This window comes from Centroberyx affinis, unplaced genomic scaffold, assembly GCF_046629955.1.
Source record: "Centroberyx affinis isolate AG114_WGS23_722 - 3 ecotype Tasmania unplaced genomic scaffold, CSIRO-AGI_Caff_v1 ptg000172l_1, whole genome shotgun sequence".
Lineage (NCBI taxonomy): Eukaryota > Metazoa > Chordata > Actinopteri > Beryciformes > Berycidae > Centroberyx > Centroberyx affinis.
In genome coordinates this window covers 114072-135893 of record NW_027278869.1, presented here as the reverse complement: position 1 = coordinate 135893, position 21822 = coordinate 114072, and the positions used below count along the sequence as shown (strand labels likewise).

The 21822-nt window shown below is 42.3% G+C and overlaps 1 protein-coding gene across 1 annotated transcript in view; it reads left to right on the top strand.

Moving 5' to 3' along the window:
* The first annotated feature begins 367 nt into the window (after window positions 1–367).
* cep89 (centrosomal protein 89) overlaps window positions 368–21822 on the top strand; it is a 106430-nt gene continuing 84975 nt past the window's right edge. Inside the window, exons 1-11 of the mRNA XM_071535097.1 lie at window positions 368–409; window positions 1655–1761; window positions 3543–3689; window positions 4205–4391; window positions 5149–5206; window positions 6584–6688; window positions 8645–8968; window positions 10012–10154; window positions 16773–16823; window positions 17144–17227; window positions 20372–20475. Of these exons, the coding sequence (XP_071391198.1) occupies window positions 368–409; window positions 1655–1761; window positions 3543–3689; window positions 4205–4391; window positions 5149–5206; window positions 6584–6688; window positions 8645–8968; window positions 10012–10154; window positions 16773–16823; window positions 17144–17227; window positions 20372–20475 (1352 nt within the window). The remainder of the gene's footprint in view (window positions 410–1654; window positions 1762–3542; window positions 3690–4204; window positions 4392–5148; window positions 5207–6583; window positions 6689–8644; window positions 8969–10011; window positions 10155–16772; window positions 16824–17143; window positions 17228–20371; window positions 20476–21822) is intronic.

Sequence of the window (21822 nt, the reverse complement as noted above, 5' to 3'; positions counted from 1 at the left end):
ACAGCTCCCTCTACTGGCCGGACCATAGAGATCTCTGTAGAGAACCTTGCTACGGCGTTGCTAAGAGAATTTAAGCCACTCTTTGATTGGTTACTCCCTTCACTTTCAGCCAATCAGCACTGCTTTTGTAGCGAGGTGTCTTCCAGTGGAGAAGCGTCTAGATACGAGGAGTCTGCAAACAACCAGCCTTTTGAGTAGAATATTTTGTATTATTTATATTATTTTATGGCATAAGAGAGCTGATCATTTAAACCATGGGAGAATTAAGAGAACGTTTTTGACTGACAGAAAGCTTGGTAAACAAGTTTAGCTGTTAGCCTCGACTGGAAGAATACCGAAGCTGGCAGGAGAAAACTTCTTTTCCACCATGTTCAAGTTCACTTTCGGGAGGGAGAAAGACAAAGAGTTTGTAAGTTTTGCGTCTTTTTATAATAAAATGTAGTGTAATGTAGGCTAACGGCTGCTGGTACTGTGTAACTGACTGTAAGTGAGCCATGACCTCCAGTCAAGCAGCATGAAACAAAACCTCTGTTATATTTTCATAAAAGCATCAACGTTAACTCCACAGCTCTCTCTCCCCACATAACTTTAACATTATAACATTATAACATTATAACATTACATATCATAACATTAATTTCATACTACGTATTATGATGTATAAATTTAGTCGGCCTGTACTTGATTTGGTTGCTGCTGTCATAGTCCTAGCTAGCTACATTTCCCTTAACACTACGAAACCAATCTCCTCATATTAAGTTTATCCCTGAAATGTCCTTTCTCATTACATAAACATTAATTATCCATTAAATATAACATAGGTTTAATAAAAAAAAAGGTTAGTATGATGGGTTTTTAAGGGATTTATTCATGGGTTGATTCACGGAGACGCTAGTAACGTTACTTAAGGGATTTTTCAACTTTTCATGCCTTTTGTGCATGATGTTTACAGGTTATTAATGAGTTATTAATGGAAAGTTCCTGCCTCCCTGAAATTTACATTAAATTAGAAGGTAAGGAATCAAAAATTAAGGGGTGTTTAAGCTGTTTTGATGGCGGTCTCCTCCATTAATAACTCCCTTAATTAATTTTAGGGGATTTTGCATCAATTAAGGGGTGAACTCATGTCAATTTAAGGTTCATTTTAAGGGATTGCTGGTTCGTAGAGGCTGCTCTGGGTTAGGGTTGTTTAGACCAGTGATTCTCAACCTTTTATTATATCAAGGACCCCTAATTTAGTCCACATTAGAGCCACAGACCCCCATTTGATGAGATTTTGTCTCTCAAACCCAAATCTGAGAATATTTTTATTGTTAGATATGATTTTGTCCTGAGAGATAACAGAGAAACTATGATAAAAACAGTCATTCTTCTACATTCTCTAATTGTGTTAACTTCCTGTAAATTAAATAATGGTGATGTTTAACAATTCATCAATTTGCTGGGCACCGCCTGGAACCCCCTCAAGGACCCCTGGTGGTCCCCGGACCCCACGTTGAGAACCACTGGTTTAGACAACTAGAATAACTTCCTGTACTAACTAAACCCCTCCTCAACCACCGTCATAGGATCAGCATTGTGTGTGTGTTCGTGTGTTACGTGTTGATGCGAGGTGAACCTTCTCCCTAACATTCCTCTGTGTTGTGTTGTGTAGAGGCATATAGCTCATGGTTTGATCCCTGCTGCCTCCATTGCCCCCAAGCCAGCTGTCCCTCGCACCCCACCCCCCCGCAGCCCAAACCCCTCACCCGAGAGACCCAGGTACCTAACGCTCTCCCATCACACGACCTCCAACATGCACCCCTTGAACTGTGTTTCCTCTGGAACTCGTTTGTAGCAGTGGTGGCTGGCACTAATTTAAGTTTGGACCCCACATCTGTCTCTGTTGTGGTCCCAGTTTCGGTTCTCCTACAGGTTGCGGCACTAATCTTTTCCTGTTCGGATACTTTATTATGATAAAAACCACTAGGCTATGTCTTAACGCTAGGCCTATACTTGTTTGTGATTTTTGATGGAAATTTAACTGAATTACCGTGTTTGGTTAATTTCACATTATCTGCACATTGGGAAAACTGAATCTATATTATTTGGTTCAAAAATAAGGTTGAGTAGGTCCTCAGAGCTCAGTATTACAGTGGGAGACACTCTGATTGCAGCTAAAACTTGTGTTAAATACTTGTGAGTTGGATAGATCCTTGAGTGGAGAGATCATGGGACAAAGAGTTATTACCAATGTAAACCAGAAAATCACATTTCTGGCGCATAAGGGCCTTTTTTTGGATAAGGAAACCCTGAAAATGTTAGCATCAGTTTGAATTCAGCCTCACTTTGGCTACGCCTGTACTACATGGTACAGTAGCGCCGCCAAGGGGATTAAAACTAAACTTCAAACAGCTCAAAATAAACTAGTCAGGGTGGTATTGAACCTTAGTCCCATGACTCACGTTGGCCCTTCTGAATTTAAGGAATCAAAATGGTTGACGGTAGAAAATAGAGTAAGGCAGCTGAAACTGAGACTAAAACATGAGATCCTGCAAGGTAATGGGCCAAGGTATTTTAAGAATTATTTTATGCTTGTTAGGGACTCTCATGGCTATTTAACCAGAGGCAGGGCCACAGATATTGTGCCGTGTAGATTTAAGACCTGTTCTGGGGAAAATACCTTTTTGTACATGGCAGCGGTAGAGTGGAACAGGCTTCCAGTAGAGATAAAATCAAGTCAGTCTTGTCATAGATTTAAACGTGAATGTGGGGAATGGTTATTTGACCAAAATGAAAGAATGACTTGGAAATGTATATGGGTGTAGGTATGTAGGTACGAGTGTAAATAGGAGTTCATGTATGGTATGTATGTATTATTATGAATCGCCATGCAAATTCAAAGAGTGCTGAAAACTGCGATTCATAGGGGCTGGACATTTTTTTTAAATGAATATGTATTTGTCGCAGTGTATGACATTTTATATACATTTGTTTTTGAAATGTCAAATAAATCAAATCAAATCAAATCTCTAATAGTAGTAGAAAGCGTATTGCTGGGTTTGTCCACCACTGCAGAATGAATGTAGAGGAAACACAGCTTCTTCTTTTCCTCCTTCTCTCCTACAATGCAGCGGATTTCCAGGGCAACGTATTGGGCAACTGTGATCGTTATTGTTAAATCACACTGGAACATCTTCATACCATGCTGAAGTGGCAACTCATCAATGAAATGTGGTGTAAAAGTTGAATTCTGTTCCCCACTATAAAAGCATTGGCTGTCATTGTCACTGCAGTGCAGCTGTTATGCTCACTTTTGCTGATTTATTCACCGATAATCCTCATCATACATTTACTCACATAGTCACATAGTGGCAAAAGGTTTTTCCATTTTTTATTTGTTTACTTAACATTTCTTGGCACCAACACTGCCAGGGTTAAGCTGCCTACACGTCCACCAGCAAAATTATTGGAATTATGTCATAAATAGTATTTACCTATTGTGCCTATGTTATCAGCAGTATCTGTCTCTCCTCATTTGACTTGCATCTTTCCATCTACAGATCAGCCTTAGCAGCAGCCATCTTGTCTTCTTCGCTGACTGGGCAGACGTGGGCCATCCCTCCTGCCCGGGTGAGGTCTTTCTCTGAGAGCGACCGATCGCAGTCCTTCATATCCGAACCAAACCTCAGCACAGCACTTTACAACCGGTAAACCACCTCTGGAAAACAGCCCTGGTCAGAGTATCACATCAAATAGACATGTGGAGAAGGATGTCAAATATGAGCGGTGACTGTAAATGGGAAGCTGACCTGTTTTTGTTCTGGTCTCATTGGTACCTGTGTCCCAGCGTATTGAGTCTTGAGATCTGAGTTTTTCCTAGAACAAGTGAAGAAATCTTCCCATTTGGTAAAATAATTTTGCTAGTTTCAAGAGTTTTCTTTAAATAGTTTACATTTTGACATGCAAGATTAAACTAACTATATAACTAAGTAGACCAATACATTAATGCTGAACTGAATGTCCTACTGGCCTACAGCTGGTGAAACACTGAGATTTAGGCCCTTATTTATTTCATGAAGCTTCTAGTAATTGGACATTCTGATGTAGCATCAGCAGTCAAAATGAATTTCACTATGACTTAGGAGGATTTACAAGGGCAGCTGGTCTCAGATCAGCTCTCCTCTACTGTTATTCTGAGATACTGCATCCTTACCTTGTCCAGAGACAGATGGTCAGAGGAGTTGTCTAGCCGGCCTCATCTGCCCTCTGCTGACCACTCTGAGGAGGAGCTGGAAGATAAAGAAGAGGAGGAGGAGAAGCAGGAGGAGGAGAATGTCTACCAAACTCTGGACAGACGGGGGAATTGTCCAATCACAGAGCCCGTCTATGCCCTGCCATTAAAACCTAAGGTGGGATTCTAGAGAAAGATCTTAGACAGTAAAAAAAACACTTTTTTAAATGATGTTTCTAAAGGGATGTATGGTTGCTGCGATACCAGTGTTATCCATAGGGAGGCTCTCTGCAGTCATATTTGTATTCAGGATAATGGGACTGGATGTATATAAATGCATGTAAATATAATTAATTAATTAATACTATATATTTTTTGCATTTACTACAATGACTACAGTCATTTGTAGGCCTAAGCAGGTTGTCTTTGGTATTTTTGATTTTTGTTGTTGTGTGCTGTTGTCACCAGCTTAGCCTTGATGTTGGGAATTATTCAAAATTTTGAATGTGCAAATGATATACTTGGGTTTGATACTGTAAGTTGTTATATTTGTCTGCTTCACCGTCAAAACAGGTGGCAAGCTTGAAACTACCACTAAGCCAGTTTTTGCGTGTCGTTTAAAAGAAGCAGTTTATTGTTTGTTACCTTGTGGTTGCCATTCTTCATCCTTCTTTATTCGCCTTCATTCTCCATCAGCTGTTTTCTTTCTTTCTTTCTTTCATGCCTGCTTTGACTGCAGCTCGTCCTCACCCTGAACTCAGCACCGTTACTGTTACTCATTCACAATTCTTCAGTCTCATTGTCCACATATCTACAATGGCCATGAATGAAATGGGCTCTGAAATAGCCTCGCGCAAATGGAACACAAACAGTGGGGCTTTGGAAATCTGTTAGAAATGAGTTACATACTGTCTGCCTGTCTGTCTCTCTTCCAGACCAGTCCACCCCAGCTGAACCAGATGTCTTTGTCTGGCAGAAGAATGCCTTCCCCAGGTAGCATCTTCTCACTGGTCCATCCCAGACCTAGCCCCATCCCCATGTCATTCTCCTCTGGTGGGACTCGTATAAGGGGACCTGGTACCCTCCCTACACTGGCAGGGGGGAGTGTACTGCTGTAATTGAGTGTGTTCATAATCTGGCAGCAGCAGCAAAATCAACCCGCCCCTAAACATGGCAGATTGCTGAATGTAGTTCATAGTTAATCTACTTTAGATGGCCTATAACTTTACTCATTCTAAGAATTCTTGCCTGATTTACAGATGGTGCACCCCAATAAAACAGCAATATCAATTCATAGTATTCTGTTACATCACCACACAGCCATCTTGGTGGGAAAATAACAGGTGATTGTAATGAATTAACTTGTGATTATAATCAATTGACAGCGACAGCCAATGAGCTGTGTATATGGTAAAGCACCATATTGGCAGGAAATACATGTGACATCTGCAGGAGGACTACTTCCACCAAGCCGGTACATCACCGCTCAACCAGGAGCTCTTTAACAAGTGCGCCCCCTCCCTTTGTATTGGAGAGATTGTCACATCAAACTGCATGTCCAAATTGTTGGGGCCTACTCAGTTTCCATTTTCCATTTAGCTGAATCTCTTATTCAGAATGATTTACAATGAGTACAACAGTACAATAAACTTAAGTTCCTAGATCACCAAAAATCCCAAGCAATCAAAAATAAGGAGTGGAAAGGTTCGCGCCTTAGGGCCTTACAATATTCCTGTGACAATAGAAGCATCATGTTAGAGCAAAGTGCTGAGATAAGGAATATAATAGGAGCTAAGGAGTGAGATAGAAGGGAATTAGCTAAGATGATGCAGTTCTTATTCACTTCCTATGCCAGCTCCTTCACAGCTACAGTCTTGCACTATGAGAGCTAGATGGAAAGCCTCTTTACCAACTGTTATCTCAGAGTAACACATTCAAGCTAGAGGGTTTTTTTGATCGACAGCACTTTAGCTCCACTGTTGTTCAGAGGCAAAATCAGAGGAGGCAATTTAAAGCAGATACATCATTTCTGTAATCCTAACCCTAACCCATAATTTGCCATTCCACTAGTGTTTAGCAGTTAGTCTAGCAAATTATCAGTATAAGCAAAGATGAACGCAAGCAATGAATGGGGCTTTTCTTTTCTGGAGCTTTGGACAATATGTCCAGACTGTCGTAGTCACAGATGGGTCACAAAGCATGGTGTGATCATCTCAAGGAACGTATGCAATCACTGTATGCAGTTTATTGTGAAACGGGCTCATTAAATGACGCCAGCAGGCCACCGTACCCCCTTACTGTGACAGTTTCTACATAGTGCAAGTCTCTTAGTCATTTAGTGATGGTGTGACGTTGTTCCTCTTCTCCCAGATTTCACAGAGGAAACCAGCACCCGGTCTCCTAAAGCCAGCCGTGATTCCTCTAAGAAGAAGGCCTCAATCAGGGAGAGCACTGGGAGTTGGAAAGAAGTGTCGAGTAGGTGGAGGTTCCGACAGCCTGCTGTCAATCTGCCTTTCCTTTTGTCATCTTGTATTCTCTCTGTTGCTGAATACTTGGTAATAACTTGATTTGTGGAGAGTGAAATGCTCATATATATGGTAGGCCTACATATTGGAGCAGAGCGGAGTAAAATGACTAGTCTGTGTATTTTCATACTTTTTGGCGTGAACTGTCTCCAATGGTCTTACCAGATAAGAACTCACAAAGAAACAGTTCAATATGAGCGTCATCCGAGACTGCGACTGGATCTCATATCTTGTGGTTGGTGAGCTCAGTCCACTTGGAAGAGGACTGAGACCCACGTTTTCAGGGGGTCTTGGTGTGGTTGTTTGGTGCACACCTGAGTTCAAATAGCATCGTTCCTAAACGAACCAAACTTAAGGAGTAAACGCTCCAGGCTCGGATGAATCGGACCAAACCAAACCAAGGCTAGGTGCACCCTATATATCAGTCTACATATAGACAGTAGACTATACATATCAGTCTACATATAGACAGCAGACTATACATATCAGTCTACATATAGACAGCAGACTATACATATCAGTCTACATATAGACAGCAGACTATACATATCAGTCTACATATAGACAGCAGACTATACATATCAGTCTACATATAGACAGCAGACTATACATATCAGTCTACATATAGACAGTAGTAGACTATACATATCAGTCTACATATAGACAGAAGACTGCACATATCAGTCTACATATAGACAGCAGACTATACATATCAGTCTACATATAGACAGTAGTAGACTATACATATCAGTCTACATATAGACAGAAGACTATACATATCAGTCTACATATAGAGAGTAGACTGCACATATCAGTCTACATATAAACAGTAGACGATATATCAGTGTAATATCGACAGTAGACCATACATATTCGTCTACAGACAGCAGACTATACATATCAGTCTAAATATAGACAGTAGACTAGACATGTGAGTCTACATACAGACAGTAGACCATACATATTAGTCTAAAGATAGACTATAGATAGACAGACAGTACATATCGGTCTAAAGATAGACAGTAGACTAGACATGTCTGTCTACATATAGACAGTAGGCCGTACATATCATTCTAAATATAGACAGGAGATTATATCAGTCTACATATAGACAGCGGACTATACATATCAGTCTACATATAGACAGGAGCCTATGCATAGTATCACTCTACATATAGACAGTAGACTACACATATCAGTCTACATACCATTGGTCTCTCATCTTTTCTTTTACCTTCTTCCGTTCCCTTTATTTGCTCTTGTGGTTCTGTCCCTTGTGTGTGTTTTATGTGTGTCTGTGTGCTGTGTTTTGCTGTGTTGTCCATCCCTGTCCAACCCCCGTCCAAACCTGTTCCACACCGTCCCATGCCGTACTCAGGAGTGGGTAGGTTATTTAAAAAAATGTATTCCACTAGAACATAACATAATCCAAGGAATTACCCAAACTCAATAATGTATTCTGATTACTTTCAGTTACTTTCAAAGTACTCTGCCATATCTGAGGTATAAAGGTACAGATAAGAAAAAGTGGAACATTACAAAGTTCCGAAAATATATATTTCATGTGTAAATGTTTTTCTGTACAGGTGTACAAATTTTCTTCTTTGCCACATTTGTAAAGCAATAGAACACCTGACACTATGTAAATGAAGTTTCTCGCTTTCACTTCAAAGGTATTCCCAGAAGTAATCCCCTAATTTTTCACAAGTAGCTGTAATTAGTATACATAATTTTTTTAATGTAATGTAACAGAATACAATTTTTGAATACAGAATACAGTTTTTTCAGAATATGTAATGCCATTTCAAGTATTTTGTTACTACCCAATCCTGGTCGTAACCTACCCACTTCAACCACTCCACCTACCCACCCATTTCAACCACCTTACCTACCTGAACCACCCCAGCCACCAACCCGCCCACCTCAGCCACCCTACCCAACCCACCCTCCCCAACCATCCCACACCCTCCCAACCACCCTAATTACCTCACCCACCCCACCCAATCCACCGCCCCAAACCACCCCACCCGCCTGTCCGCAGAGGCCAGTGAGGCCTACAGGGAGGTGCACAAGGAGGTGCAGAAGGAGGTGCAGAAGGAGGTGGTGTGGGCCCTGACGGAGCATAACACAAGGCTGGCAGAGGAACGCAGGCTCCTGGAGGAGAGACTGCAGCGTCTGGAGCAGGAGCTGAGCCACAGCCAGGCCTCCTCCAGCAGGAGGCCCTCTGCAGGTGGAGTGGAGGAGACACAGGGAGGCAGTTAAAGAAGGAGAGACAGAGAGAAGAGAAGAAAATGAAGGGAAGAAGAAAGAGAGTGGGGGAAGGGAAGGGATGAAGGAAAGACGAGGAGGAGAATGAAGGAGGGAGTCACAGCTGGGAGGGGTGGAGGGAAGGAGGGAAGGAAAGAATCTGGAGAGAGTGCAGCAGCTGCACATGGATCTCAGACTCCAGCACCTCCTCAGAAGGATGAGGGAGGAGGAGAAGAAGGAGAGGGAGGAAGAAATGAGAGGGATGAAAGAGGAAAAAAGAAAATAATAAAAAAGAGGAAGGAAAAATTGGCAGTCCATATGGGTGGCAGGTAGGCTAGGGTGGTTAGACTTTGACCTCCTGTGGGGCAGGAGAAGGCAGCGTGGAAAAGCTGTGGGGATCCACCTCCAACCTCTGCTACTGATTCAGTATACTGTTTTAGTATGCTTTTTGAATCCTCCCAAGTGGAAATTCTGTTTTCCTTCCTCTGGTTGGGGTACAGGGTCAGCCAGCTAATGGAGCAGGTAGAGGTTAAGTACCTTGCTCAAGTACACTTCGGCAGGTATGGCCACATGGGGGATCCAGCCATGTTGGAGGAGGACCTTACTAACCATGGGCCATGCTGCCATTGACTTCTTGTCCTCTTCTAGTTTAGATTTTTCCAGTCTTCTGTTCCTTCTACCTGCAACAATAAAGCAGAGCATGGCTAATGTGTTAGACAAGCAGTAGGAATGCCAAGTATCTGCTGTGCATTTCAATATAAGCAACATAATATACTGAATGCACATCCTTTTCCGAAGATCTCCATTGATACCTTTTGTTCTGTGGTCACATGAATATTGTAAGGGCACTCAGTCCTGACCTTGGTACTCCTTATTTTTGGCTCATTGTAATTTTTGGAGATCTAGGAATTAAAGTTTATTCTACTATTGACTTCATTGTAAGTTGTTCTGGATAAGAGCATCAGCGTCTTAAAATGCTGTCTAAATATTTATACATACTTACTGACCTTTTGCTCTGTCCTGCAGGCGTCCAGGCAGAGCTACAGACACTGAGGCAACAAGCTCAGGAGCTGGTGGATGAAAACGACGGCCTGAAACTGACAGTTCACCACCTGAATGTGGAGCTGAGCCGCTACCAGGCCCAGTTCAGACCACTCTCCAAACATGAGGTATGACAGGCTACTGGATGACATGTTCTAAGTTTAGACAACACATTTATGATTTTTTCAGGACCTGTAGAAACCCAGCAGAAACCCTAAAATACTACTTTGGCTATGCGCAGGTCCTGAAAAAATCTTAAATCATATTATCTTTAATTTATCATTCAATTTTAGAGGTCTTTAAAAATGCGGGTGTTTGGCTTGCTGTTTTTCCAGGGAGAAATCAGCCCAGTCATGTACACCGACTCTGTATGTTGATAGGTCTACAGTTCTCATTTTCAAATTTACACACAAAATTGTAATAAATGATGGTACCTTTTAAAAGACAGTAGGTAACTTCAGTCTGTGATTGACTAAATGAAAAGACACTTTTACAGTTAACATAGTGTTTTTTTCTTTTTCAAAAAGGATATTATATGGATATAATATTTTCTCTCCATTTCTTTTTCTTCCCAATACATATCTCCAGTACAGTTTGTATTTCCCCCCTCCAGGTACAATATGTACCTCTATCAGATAATACTAATGTATGGTGGAAGACTGAAAACCCTCCCCACGTATTAGACCTGTCCTTTGTTCTCCTGATATGAGTTTTCATCCAAAATTTGACTTCTACAAAGTAGTGCCATCATGAAAGTAGAATTAATTCAGGAAAAATATTTTAGTGATTAGCAATGTTGGGAATAACGCGTTACAAAGTAACTAGCGTTACTGTAATTCCACTACTTTTGGCAGTAACTAGTAATGTAACTAATTACTTTTTCAAATGAATAACGCAATTACAATTACTGAAATTTAAATGGGCTTGTTACTCATTACTGGATTATCCGGTTTATGATCATCCCACTTTACGGTGGTGCAAGTGAATCAAAAGACTACCAACCTCCCTGGAGACTTTATTTCTCAAAAGCGACTAGCGACAAATCTGGCGACTTTTTCTGACCATGGGAAGCAAAGTTAATGTGTTGAATCCCAAAGCATTTGGCAATAACTTCTCTACTTGCTTGTCTAATCCAGAGAGTCTGATGATCACAGCGCTTCCCACAGCAGGGGCTGTAGGATAGGGTCCACTTGTAATTGTTAGCGGCGTACACCGAAACTGGCCCAGGTGGGCGGAGTCAGCACTTACATTTAAACGGGCTACTCCGCGGCAGCATTATATATTGATATGCAAGTTATCGTATGACATCATCTGGCGACTTCTAGCGACTTTCTGAGCAGCCAATAGCTACTGTCCTTGGAAAAGAGTTGGCAACACTGCTACCGGTGCGGTAACTTAGCCCGGACAGTGTACTAATGCTTGATTTGAACGCCTGTCGAGGCTACAATAAATACGCCTATCAAAACATATCTGTTGTGTTCCACTACTTACTTTTCATCATAGTGATAATGGGTACAATGATAGATAAAATTTGACAGTTGTCTTGTCCCACACTGTGCCACAGCAACACTAAAATAATATAGCTATGTGTAATAAGAGAATTGAAGCAGACATTTAAAAGTAATGCAAAAGTTACTTTCCCTAGTAAGTAATTACTTTTATTATGCAGTAATTGGTAAAGTAATCCAATTACTTTTGAGGGAAGTAACTAGTAACTGTAACTAATTACAAATTTTCAGTAACTTGCCCAACACTGGTGATTAGTTAGTAGTAGACCTTTGAATGCTAACATTTTTAGGATCATTAAAAGTTTTTGGCAACACTTTTATTCCAGTGTATTAACCTGTATATTAACCTATCAGACCACATCCACCTGATTGCTGCCCGAGAGCCAGTCAAGTTTGGCTCAGCTGGTACTCCTGCAGCTGTTCGAACACAGCTCAGCTGGACGCTCCAGGGTCCGGATGGTCTCACTCAGCCGAGACAAAGTAATGCCTCTTCACCACTTTCCACCCAACTCTGGATGATGTCTATCATCATGTCGAGAAGCTATGGCAGCTCGACCTCCTACTTTACAGGAGTGAGAAGCTGATCACGTGGTCCCATCAGGATCAGGAAGCTATTGTCACTCTTGAGTCAAGAACCAAGCTTGTCCTGACTGAAGGCAACCTGCATTACGTTACACCCCTCCTGCGTGCAAAGGGAGCACCTCTACTGAGGGCCAGAAAGGAAGTTGATGTCACAACTCAAGGGCACCGAGGACCGACTGGTAACAGATCCGGGGAAGGCCCAGATTTACAATCAAGAGATACAGAAACTAGTGGATGGGGAATGTGTTGTAAAGCTGGAGCCTAAAGCTGAAGACCAGATGTCTGAATCCTGGTTCAGTCCTCATCATCCTGTCCACCACAATGACAAGGATTGTCTGGCCTTCAACTGTTCGTTTCATTACCAAGGCCTCTCATTGAATGACCAGTTGCTGCCTGGCCCTCCACTGGGTCCACCTTTGCTGAGAGTCCTCTTAAGGTTTCGCCAACATGCTGTAGCTATCTCCTTTGTCTCCTCCCAGAGGATCAACCGCTTCTCCGTTTCATCTGGAGGAATATGGAGGGAGACAGGGAACCTGATGTCTAGCAGTGGTAGGTCTTACCATTTGGCACCACATGAAGCCCTTGTGGTGCCACTTTCGCACTCCAAAGGCATGTCCGGAAGCACTAAGCAGGCAATGAAGACATCCTATCCTCCCTGGAGCAGTGTTTTTTACATGGATAACTGCCTTCAGAGCCTTTCCTCCCCCCAGGCTGCCAAGGACCTGATTGATAGGATGCGCCCACTTCTTGCCTCTGGAGGGTTCGAAATCCGCCAGTGGGCAAGCAACCAACCTTCTGTGGTTGCCCATCTGCTTCCACAGCAAGGCCAGCTGCTACAGAGTTGTGGCTGATGCAGAACCACACAGATCCCCAAGAGCCAGCTCTTGGCCTTCGTTGGAACTGCCTTTTGGATGCCCTTGGGTGCAAGAGCCGGTCCTCGGAGAGTCACCCAACAACGCTGCGGTACATTTACAATGTCCTTGCCAGCCAATATGATCCTCTTGGCTATATCATCCCCTTTACCACCCGGGCCAAGGTCATTGTACAGCAGCTCTGGTCCAAGAAACATGAACTGCCTGACCTCGCAGCCATCACCCTACCAAAAGCCTACTTCCCTGCACCGCTCTCTGAAGAAGGCACATCTTATGACCTGCATATCTGTAACCATTCAAATCCAGCCCAGCATCCCATTGTGCTGGATCCTCAGTCACCAAACTACTCATCCAGGACACAGACCATCGTCTCTTTCATTCAGGACCAGACCGTGTCTTTGCAGAGCTGCGCTGGCAATACTGGATTCTGAGTGGTAGACAGGCCATGAAGAAACATCAGAGGAGCTGCGCAGATTGCCAAAGGTGGAAAGCAGAGCCATGTGTTCCTCTAATGGCAGAGTTACCTCCATCACGTCTCCGCCTATATATCAGCCGCCTTTCTACTCCACTGGAGTGGACTGCTTTGGACCACTCACTGGACTCATTTGGACCACTGTGAAGATAGGTAGATGTCTGGAAAAACGCTGGGGCATAATCTACAAGTGTATGACCACTCGAGCCATTCACCCGGACCTTCTAAACAGCCTGAACATGGATGCTTTCCTTCTGTCTCTATGGAGATTCATTCCCAGAAGAGGAACCCCTCGTAAACTCCTGTCGGACAGAGGAACTAATTTCAGAGGAGCCCAGAGAGAGGCTTTCGCTGCCATGGATCAGCAGCTTCTGGAACAACTCTGGTCATACCAAATAAAATTCAAGCCTAATCCTCCCAACGCTCCACACTTTGGTGGTGCCTGGGAAGCTCATCAGGAGTATAGGTCAACTGGACTGGACTGCTGAGCTCACAATCAAAGGCAAACCATACTGTACATGAGGCCTGTGGCCAGGTTGATTCAGTTGCCAGCCATTCCATATCATGACAGCTCAACTGTGGCACCCCAACATTGACATTAACATCTAATCTGGGGGCTGCTGTGAAGAATTCCCTGTGAGACTCACACTCTCTCCTCCCTTTCTGATTTAACAATCTTTATAAGCTACTTGGATGCACAGGGCACATATAACACACACCCCAGGAGATTGCTGCGTATGGAGGAAGAGCCTAGATACGGATTGATTCTCGGTTTGACTAATGAAAAAGACATTGAAAAAATACTGTCCGCACAATGCACTGATCCCATGAACTATCAACTTAATGTGACATTTTGAGCCATAGTGCTCATCTTATGATGTTCAGGTCACAGGCACACACGGTTCCCTACATGCATGGGCATAGAAAAACTGTGTGCAGCACCCCTAGAGTAGTTTGAGGTTCAGTGCGTTGAAGAAGAGCACTTTAGCAGCAGTTGGGTGTGTTCTACTCTGTCTGCTCTGTTCACCAACAGGAGAGGTTTTAGTCTGTCTAGTCTGTACAATATTCTATTCATCACCTCTCCCTCCAGTCTAAGGACCCGATGACACGGAAGTGCGTTGCTTGGAGTACACTGCTTGAAATCCACTGTATTTGCATCTGCTGCTTTCCTATTCAGTGCAACTCGCCTTGCGCAGTCCAATGTGTTTTGGCATGTCACCAAATTTTTTTTAAAATATTTTCAACGTTTGATCTAAAGCCACACAGCAGCGCCACTCGTTAATGTCACATTTTGGTTGCTTAGCCAATCAGATAAAAGAAGAGGCGCGATGTAAAGGTTTTCACTATCAATAACTTCCGGTTCAGTTATTTAAATATGGCATGGAGAAGGTTATTGTAGCAATCTATGAATTTGATGAAATATATAATTTGAAGAGCAAATTTTATCACAGTACTATGAAGCAGGAGCATGCCTGGAAGTGTGTGAGTGGCATTATGGGATTACCAGGTGACCAATTTGTATATAAATTAGCTTACTAGCCAGCTACATTGCGAGGGACTGGACGCAGCTGGATACAAATTAAGAAACCACTATGTGATGTGTGTGTGTGTTTCCTTTCAGTCACCTAGCAACAGGGCAATGCACCTTGGTGTGATCGGGGTTTCTGCATGTGACACTCCACAGAGCAGTGTGCTCCAAGCAATGCACAACGTGCTTCAGTGTGATCGGGTCCTAATTTATTCGGCTCAGTATCAGTAACACATTCTATGTTAACAATTTTAGCACTGAGAAATCATTTGTTCTTCTTAACCAAGTCTTTTACAATAGAAATCCCTCGCTGATCCAGAGCTCAGTTGGATGAGGGAAGGTCTGTCTGTCCAGTCTGTCTGTTTTGTTGTTTAAAGGAGTCTGTTCTGGTTTTCATATTCCAGATGAAGAGCAGGTCTGGGGTATTTAATCATGGCCACCTCATACTGTGTCTTCACACCAGGATCTCCTGCTCTCATCACTGGAAGGATTGCCTGACGCTCGGTTCACACAGGACGCGTAACGGCTGCGGAACGGTCCCGAAGCGGAGGATGCTTCCTTTGGGCGCCCATGTTAATGGGTCAGGTCGTTCACACTGGCCGTGGTGCGGCGCGGCGCGGCATGGCACGGTGCGGCATGGCACGGCGCGGAGCTCCGCTCGTGGCTCGCGATCTGGAGCGCCAGTTTCGGCGTCTGGTCTATTTTCTCTGTGTGCCGCGGCACATTTCACAGGAAAACACCATAGAATGGTCATATCTCCATTATATCACCACAGAAGCACAAATATATTAAATGAGCAACTTAACCAGGGTCTTCACTGTTCACAATGCAACACATTGTAGGATGATGATCTCTCTGGTTTTTAATTATCACTTGCCTTTTAAAAATTGTGTCTGTTATTGAATTACCACAAAAGTAAATAAACAAGGATGCATGTTTAGGTTTGTTTATTTATAGGCTACTTAATTTATTTAGGCCTATGTCATTATTTAAAGAGAGAGAGGGAGAGGGGGAGAGAGAGAGAGAAAGAGATCTAGGTCCCCTAGGCTTTCCTAATTATTGCCTGATCACAAGTCACGACTGAGAAAACAAATAAACGTGACAGCTTTGATATGAGGGAGTCTGTGAAGAAAGGGAGAAAGTGAAGAAGATGGAAGATATAAAGTTCATCCCTGATATGGAAAAGTACAGTGAGCTGTCAGCATTGTTTCTACAAGGACAGCAGTGAACAGATGAAGCTTTGGTGGCTGTTGGAACACGATGTCAGCAGCTACAGCCTGTTTCCACTGGGTTTTCTCCTCCTGTAGAGCAGGAGAGCTGCTGGCCAGTGCCGAGAAATGCGCTTCCTGTGTGAACCAAGCGTAATATACCCTTTTCCAAGCTTATTTAACCCTCATGGAAGTATAGTAATACATTTATTTTCATGCTGTAAAATTTGAATAATTTTCATATGTTTCATTGTTTGGTTTCCGTTGCCACTTCTTTGTTATGTCCATAACATTGGAGGAGACTGGGATCAATCAACATGTTGTAGAAAATGTTGGACTAGCTTCTCTGAAGCATGCAGAAGAAAGAAGCAGCAAAATGATAGCTAGATAACTGCAGATGTGGTATAATCGTATATACTTGACTTTAATGTTCTATCTTCTGATTCTAGAGACAAGTTATATTGCATTTTGGCTGTATGACTGGCTGCCATATCAACAGTGGCTAATTAAAACTATATTCTCTCTCTCTCTCTCTCTCTCCCTCTCTCTCTCTCTCTCGCTCTCGCTCTCTCTCAGAGCTCCAGAATCAACAGCCTACCAATGAAAGGATCTCCCCCTCCCTGGCTGGTCAGTGGTTTATTATGGCTGGACAGTGGTTTAACATATTAGTCGGTAGTTTAATTAGACTGGTCAGTAGTTTAATATGACTACTTGGTAGTTTAGTTTGACATTCCTTGGATATTACATACATATATACATATATATATATATATGTATATATATATATATATATATAATATATCATATATATCAATTTTCATATTTACCTGCCATTGTAGTTGAACAAACAGTGAGTGTCCTGCCTTGCATAGACCATACATGGGTATGGTGTGATTGTTGCGATGTTGTGGCTAATTTGGAACAATGCTGTTTGTCCTTTTCTGTAGCTGGACATGAAATACTTATCTCCTCTGCTGCTGGCCTATGAGGACAGGATGAACGAAAAAGATGCTCTGCTGCAGGCTGCTGAGGTAAAGAGTGTGTGTGTGTGTGTTTGTGTGTGTGTTTCTACTTACTATCCACTGAACCGTCTGTGGAGTTGAAGGATTCTCCAAGGTAATATTATATGGGCTGAGATTATATGGGAGAGAGATAGAGAGAAAGAGAGGCGGTTTTACGCGTTCTTCAGTGCATCGTCCACCGTTACGCAGGGAGTTTCCTTTCACATCTGCAACATATTCTGCAGGGAAAAGTGGATAGGCTTCTGGTGTAGGCCTCTGGTTCTGTCCGGGTTCTGCTCGCTCTGCTCTTTTAGCAGGGGAGGATAGGGGATATTCACTCTGTTTTGGACCAGACCAGGTCTGCGTGTTTCTCTGCTCCTTAGAAGGAGAAGGGACGCAGGAAATAAGACAGAAGAAGAATAATGGTTGCAATCAGTTTTATGGTAGGTGTTTTCACAAATGACTGGCAACCTATCAGGGCACTGTTGTGGATGCTCAGGGGAGTCATCAACAGGAAACATTTATGTGCGTCTCAGTGTCAAAAGCGAAACAGGAACCTGTCGTTTTACAAAGGGAACTGTCGTTTTCAAGATGGTTGAGGGTAGGGTACCTACAACAGAGACACAAGCGGCTAACAGCCGATCAGAGCAGTTTAATGTGCAGTCTTTAAAGCAGTGCATGGGATCCTATCAAAATGAGTGATGAAGTGGCACAGGGAAGAATGGAGGTCTGTTTTTCATCATCACTATGAAATATCTGTTTGGCTCTGGCATATAAGTAAGTCTGCTTTAGAAGTAAGCAATCATCACCCCTGAACCCCTACCTACTCACTCACTGAAAGTCGTTTTGGGTAAGATCGTCAGTATCAGTGACATCATTGAAATGGTGGATATCGAATGAAAAACGTATTGCAGGTGCACCTTCTCGCAACACCTTCTGGTTGGGTGCTTTGTCAAAAAATACAAACTGGCATCCAACAAATCCATGAAAACATATAAATGGCAGCAGCAAATTCAAAAAATATATACGTAATGATGCTCTGATGAATGCTGACTTTAATGCTGACCTACTCCTCTCAATACCCCAACCCCACTATCGTCAGAATATTGGCCTATCACACACAGTAAGGATCAACCTAACAGCTATGTGTGGTCAGCATGTTTATGGGGAGCCTGAAGTTAGCTGTTGCCTTGTCTTTGTATTGGCGGTCCTGTTCTCCTTTTAGTCATGAGTCTCGTACAAACCCCTTGAAAACTAAACACCCTGACCAACTCTACTGGAACCAATGTAAGGCCTAAGTCGTACCCGGGTATGAATCAGTGTGAGGCCCAAATGTATTTTATAGTATTTTATGTATTTTATTTTAACTAACCCCCTTCAGAGGAGCTAGGACTCACCCTTTAATGAAATAAATGCACAATACAAAGGTTACAAAGCACAATGAATATAAAAGCCCTTCCCTAGGTCTGCTATCCTAGTACAGTACAAGAATATAAAAGAAAACGTACATACAATTTTCTCTTGAAAGGTGTTGTCTCTCGTAAAAATGTCTTCAAAAGCTAAAAAAACCGTCTTCTCTAGCAAAAGCTCTTCACATGCACACAAAAGCCTAGCAGAAGAAACCACCTGTTGAATAGGGTTGCAAAGGGGTGGAAAATTTCCGGTAAATTTCCAGAAAGTTTCCGGTTAATTTCCATGGGAAGTTAAGCTGGGGAATTTTGGAAATATTCCAAATTGGAAACTTTCCATGGGAATTATGGGAATTTATGGGAATTTATGGAAATTAATGGGAATTAATGGGAATTTATGGGAATTAACTGGGAATTGAGGGTAATTTAATGGAAAGGTATCATATCCAAGCATAAATATTTGTTTTGTTATAAGCAGACATCCATCCAAAATAATACAATTAAAACAGATTTATTTGTAAGTAGAACTTTATCAAGTGTTAAATATTTTATTGAACAATCAATTCTTTCATTGAAGAACAAAAACATGAATGTTGAGTTAAATATTACTCATCCCCCTGACCCAACCCATTCAAAAATTAACAAAAATGCACAGGAATGCACAGTGCATGTAGGGGGCGTGGTCTCAACAGCCCTGCAGTAAGCAGTGTGCTATGTGTGCATGTGATTGAGGAATAGCATAGATATTCAACTGTACTTGCATGATATCTGGTTGTTTTAGTCAGGATTATGCTAAAATATATTTTCCCCAACTATATTTAAGTTCCCTATTAAGAGCATACCTTCAATTTTGTAAATTCCTGGTTTATTCCTGTTTATTCCCATAAATTCCCGTTAATTCCCATAAATTCCCGTTAATTCCCATGGAAAGTTTCCAACTTTGAAAATTCCCGGAATTTTGCAACCCTACTGTTGAACTCTATAGAAGTTCAACAGGTGGCACAACAGTTAATTCAGCCAATTGGTTCCCTAGGTTGTCACTCGTCAGCCTGGCCTTTGTTGCTTTTGCACACATTTTGCTTGAAGAATTTGTTGCGCTTTCTGTCTCTTGCTTTTCTCCATACATTTCCTGCATGGTTTTTCCCTTTAGTTGGACCTATCAGGCTTTGCTCAGTGTGTTGGACCTATCAGGCTTTGCTCAGTGTGTTGGACCTATCAGGCTTTGCTCAGTGTGTTGGACCTATCCGGCTTTGCTCAGTGTGTTGGACCTATCAGGCTTTGCTCAGTGTGTTGGACCTATCAGGCTTTGCTCATTGTGTTGGACCTATCCGGCTTTGCTCAGTGTGTTGGACCTATCAGGCTTTGCTCAGTGTGTTGGACCTATCCGGCTTTGCTCAGTGTGTTGGACCTATCCGGCTTTGCTCAGTGTGTTGGACCTATCAGGCTTTGCTCAGTGTGTTGGACCTATCAGGCTTTGCTCAGTGTGAGGGTTCAGTGTGCCCTACCCATTTTGGGTCGCCTGAACCTCGGGTGTGTTCAGATTTGTTTAATTTTTGATTTGTGTTAGTAGCAGATCCGGTTAGTATCACAAAGCTTATATGCTGAAACATGTTAGTCTGATGTATGGTATAAATGATTGAAGTATTGTCCTATATTTTGGATTGCTGCCATTGTCATGAGTTTCATGGATTTGTTGGAAGCCAGGTGGGTATTTTAGAATGACACTTCTCCTGTATTACTGTGTGTCCCTGTCTGCTTGCCGTAGGAGGAGGTGAAGAAGTTGCGTGTTCGTCTGGAGGAGGTGATCAGAGAAAATGAGAGACTCCATGATGAAATAGCAAAGACTGGAGGTGTCAGCCAGAAGGATTGGTGAGAGGAACTACACTGTGTGTGTGTTTGTCTTTGTGTGTGTCAGTGTGTGTGTCCATGTGTGTTTCTGACTCTCTCTCTCTCTGTTGGTGATTCACTGTCATCCACCTCCAGTGTCCCTGCGTCACCTGCCCTTCAACACTGTCAGCACTTACCTGGCTGTCACCCCTTATCCTCCTATTGTAGTGAAAATTAAACACACCCTTTACTCTATTCTGTACTGCTGCTTGACCGGGCCTGTGTCTGGGTCTGTTCACTCATCTCCATGCTCTCTGCTCTTATTTCTTTCCCTAGCGCTTCTCTATCATCCATGATCATTTTAGCTTGTAATGTTGCTGATGTTCGAATTTGAGCACTCCTTGTAAGTCGCTGTGATTAGTCAGATAAGTGTAAATGCTTTTGTTTCTCTAAGGCAATGGCAACAACGTGAAGATATTGGTTCTATTAGTCATATACAGTATATCTTTGACGTTAATTAAATTTGCATAAAAAGCAAGTGAAGATTGTCATTCAACCGGCTGCTCTCAGTCCAAGACCACCTACACACCTTTCACTGTCTCTTGTTTTCATACTTCATTCTTTACATGCTTCTCTCTTTGTCTTCCCTGCCTTAGCTTGCCTTCTCCTCCATTCATATCTTTCTTTTTCTACTTTCATCTCCTGATTGATCAAAATAAGATATTGCTATAGTGACAGTAATGCCCATGGGAGGGATAACTGTTTAAATGTCTCATGTCATCCTTTGTTGGCAGATGTTAGTTTGGCTCTTATAGTTAAGTACATGTGTCTTGGTAGTGTGACTGTGATATTCCTTCATTATCTGGGGCCAGTAACCATCTGTATGCATAATACTGCAATATCTACAACTATACCGAAGGTGGAAGTTCTCCAAACTGCATGTTCATTATTTACTGATTTAAGTATATTTAAGTAACCTTGTCTTCTAATAATTAAAGTTCTAAAGCTGCCAGAGTTACATATTTTTCTGAGTTGATTTCTGCTAATGAGCACAATCCCAGGCTCTTATTCCACAAAATTGACAGCCTTGTGAATCCTCCTGCTAGTGTCAATGCCTCATCCTCTGAGGACTTTGAGAAGTTTTTATCTTATTTTGTTATGAAGATTGAGGACATTACATTGTCAATTACTCCACCCAGTTTAACTGTTGATCTTGATTAAACTTGCCCAGTCTTACTTAAGCTATTTTAAGTCCATTTCTCTGCAGGATCTCATGGACACTGTATCACGCATGAAACTTTCATCAAGCCCTGTTGATATTTTACCCTCTAAATTCCTTATTGGAACTGTTGGCCTTTGTTTGCTTACTACTGTGAATAGCTCACTTGT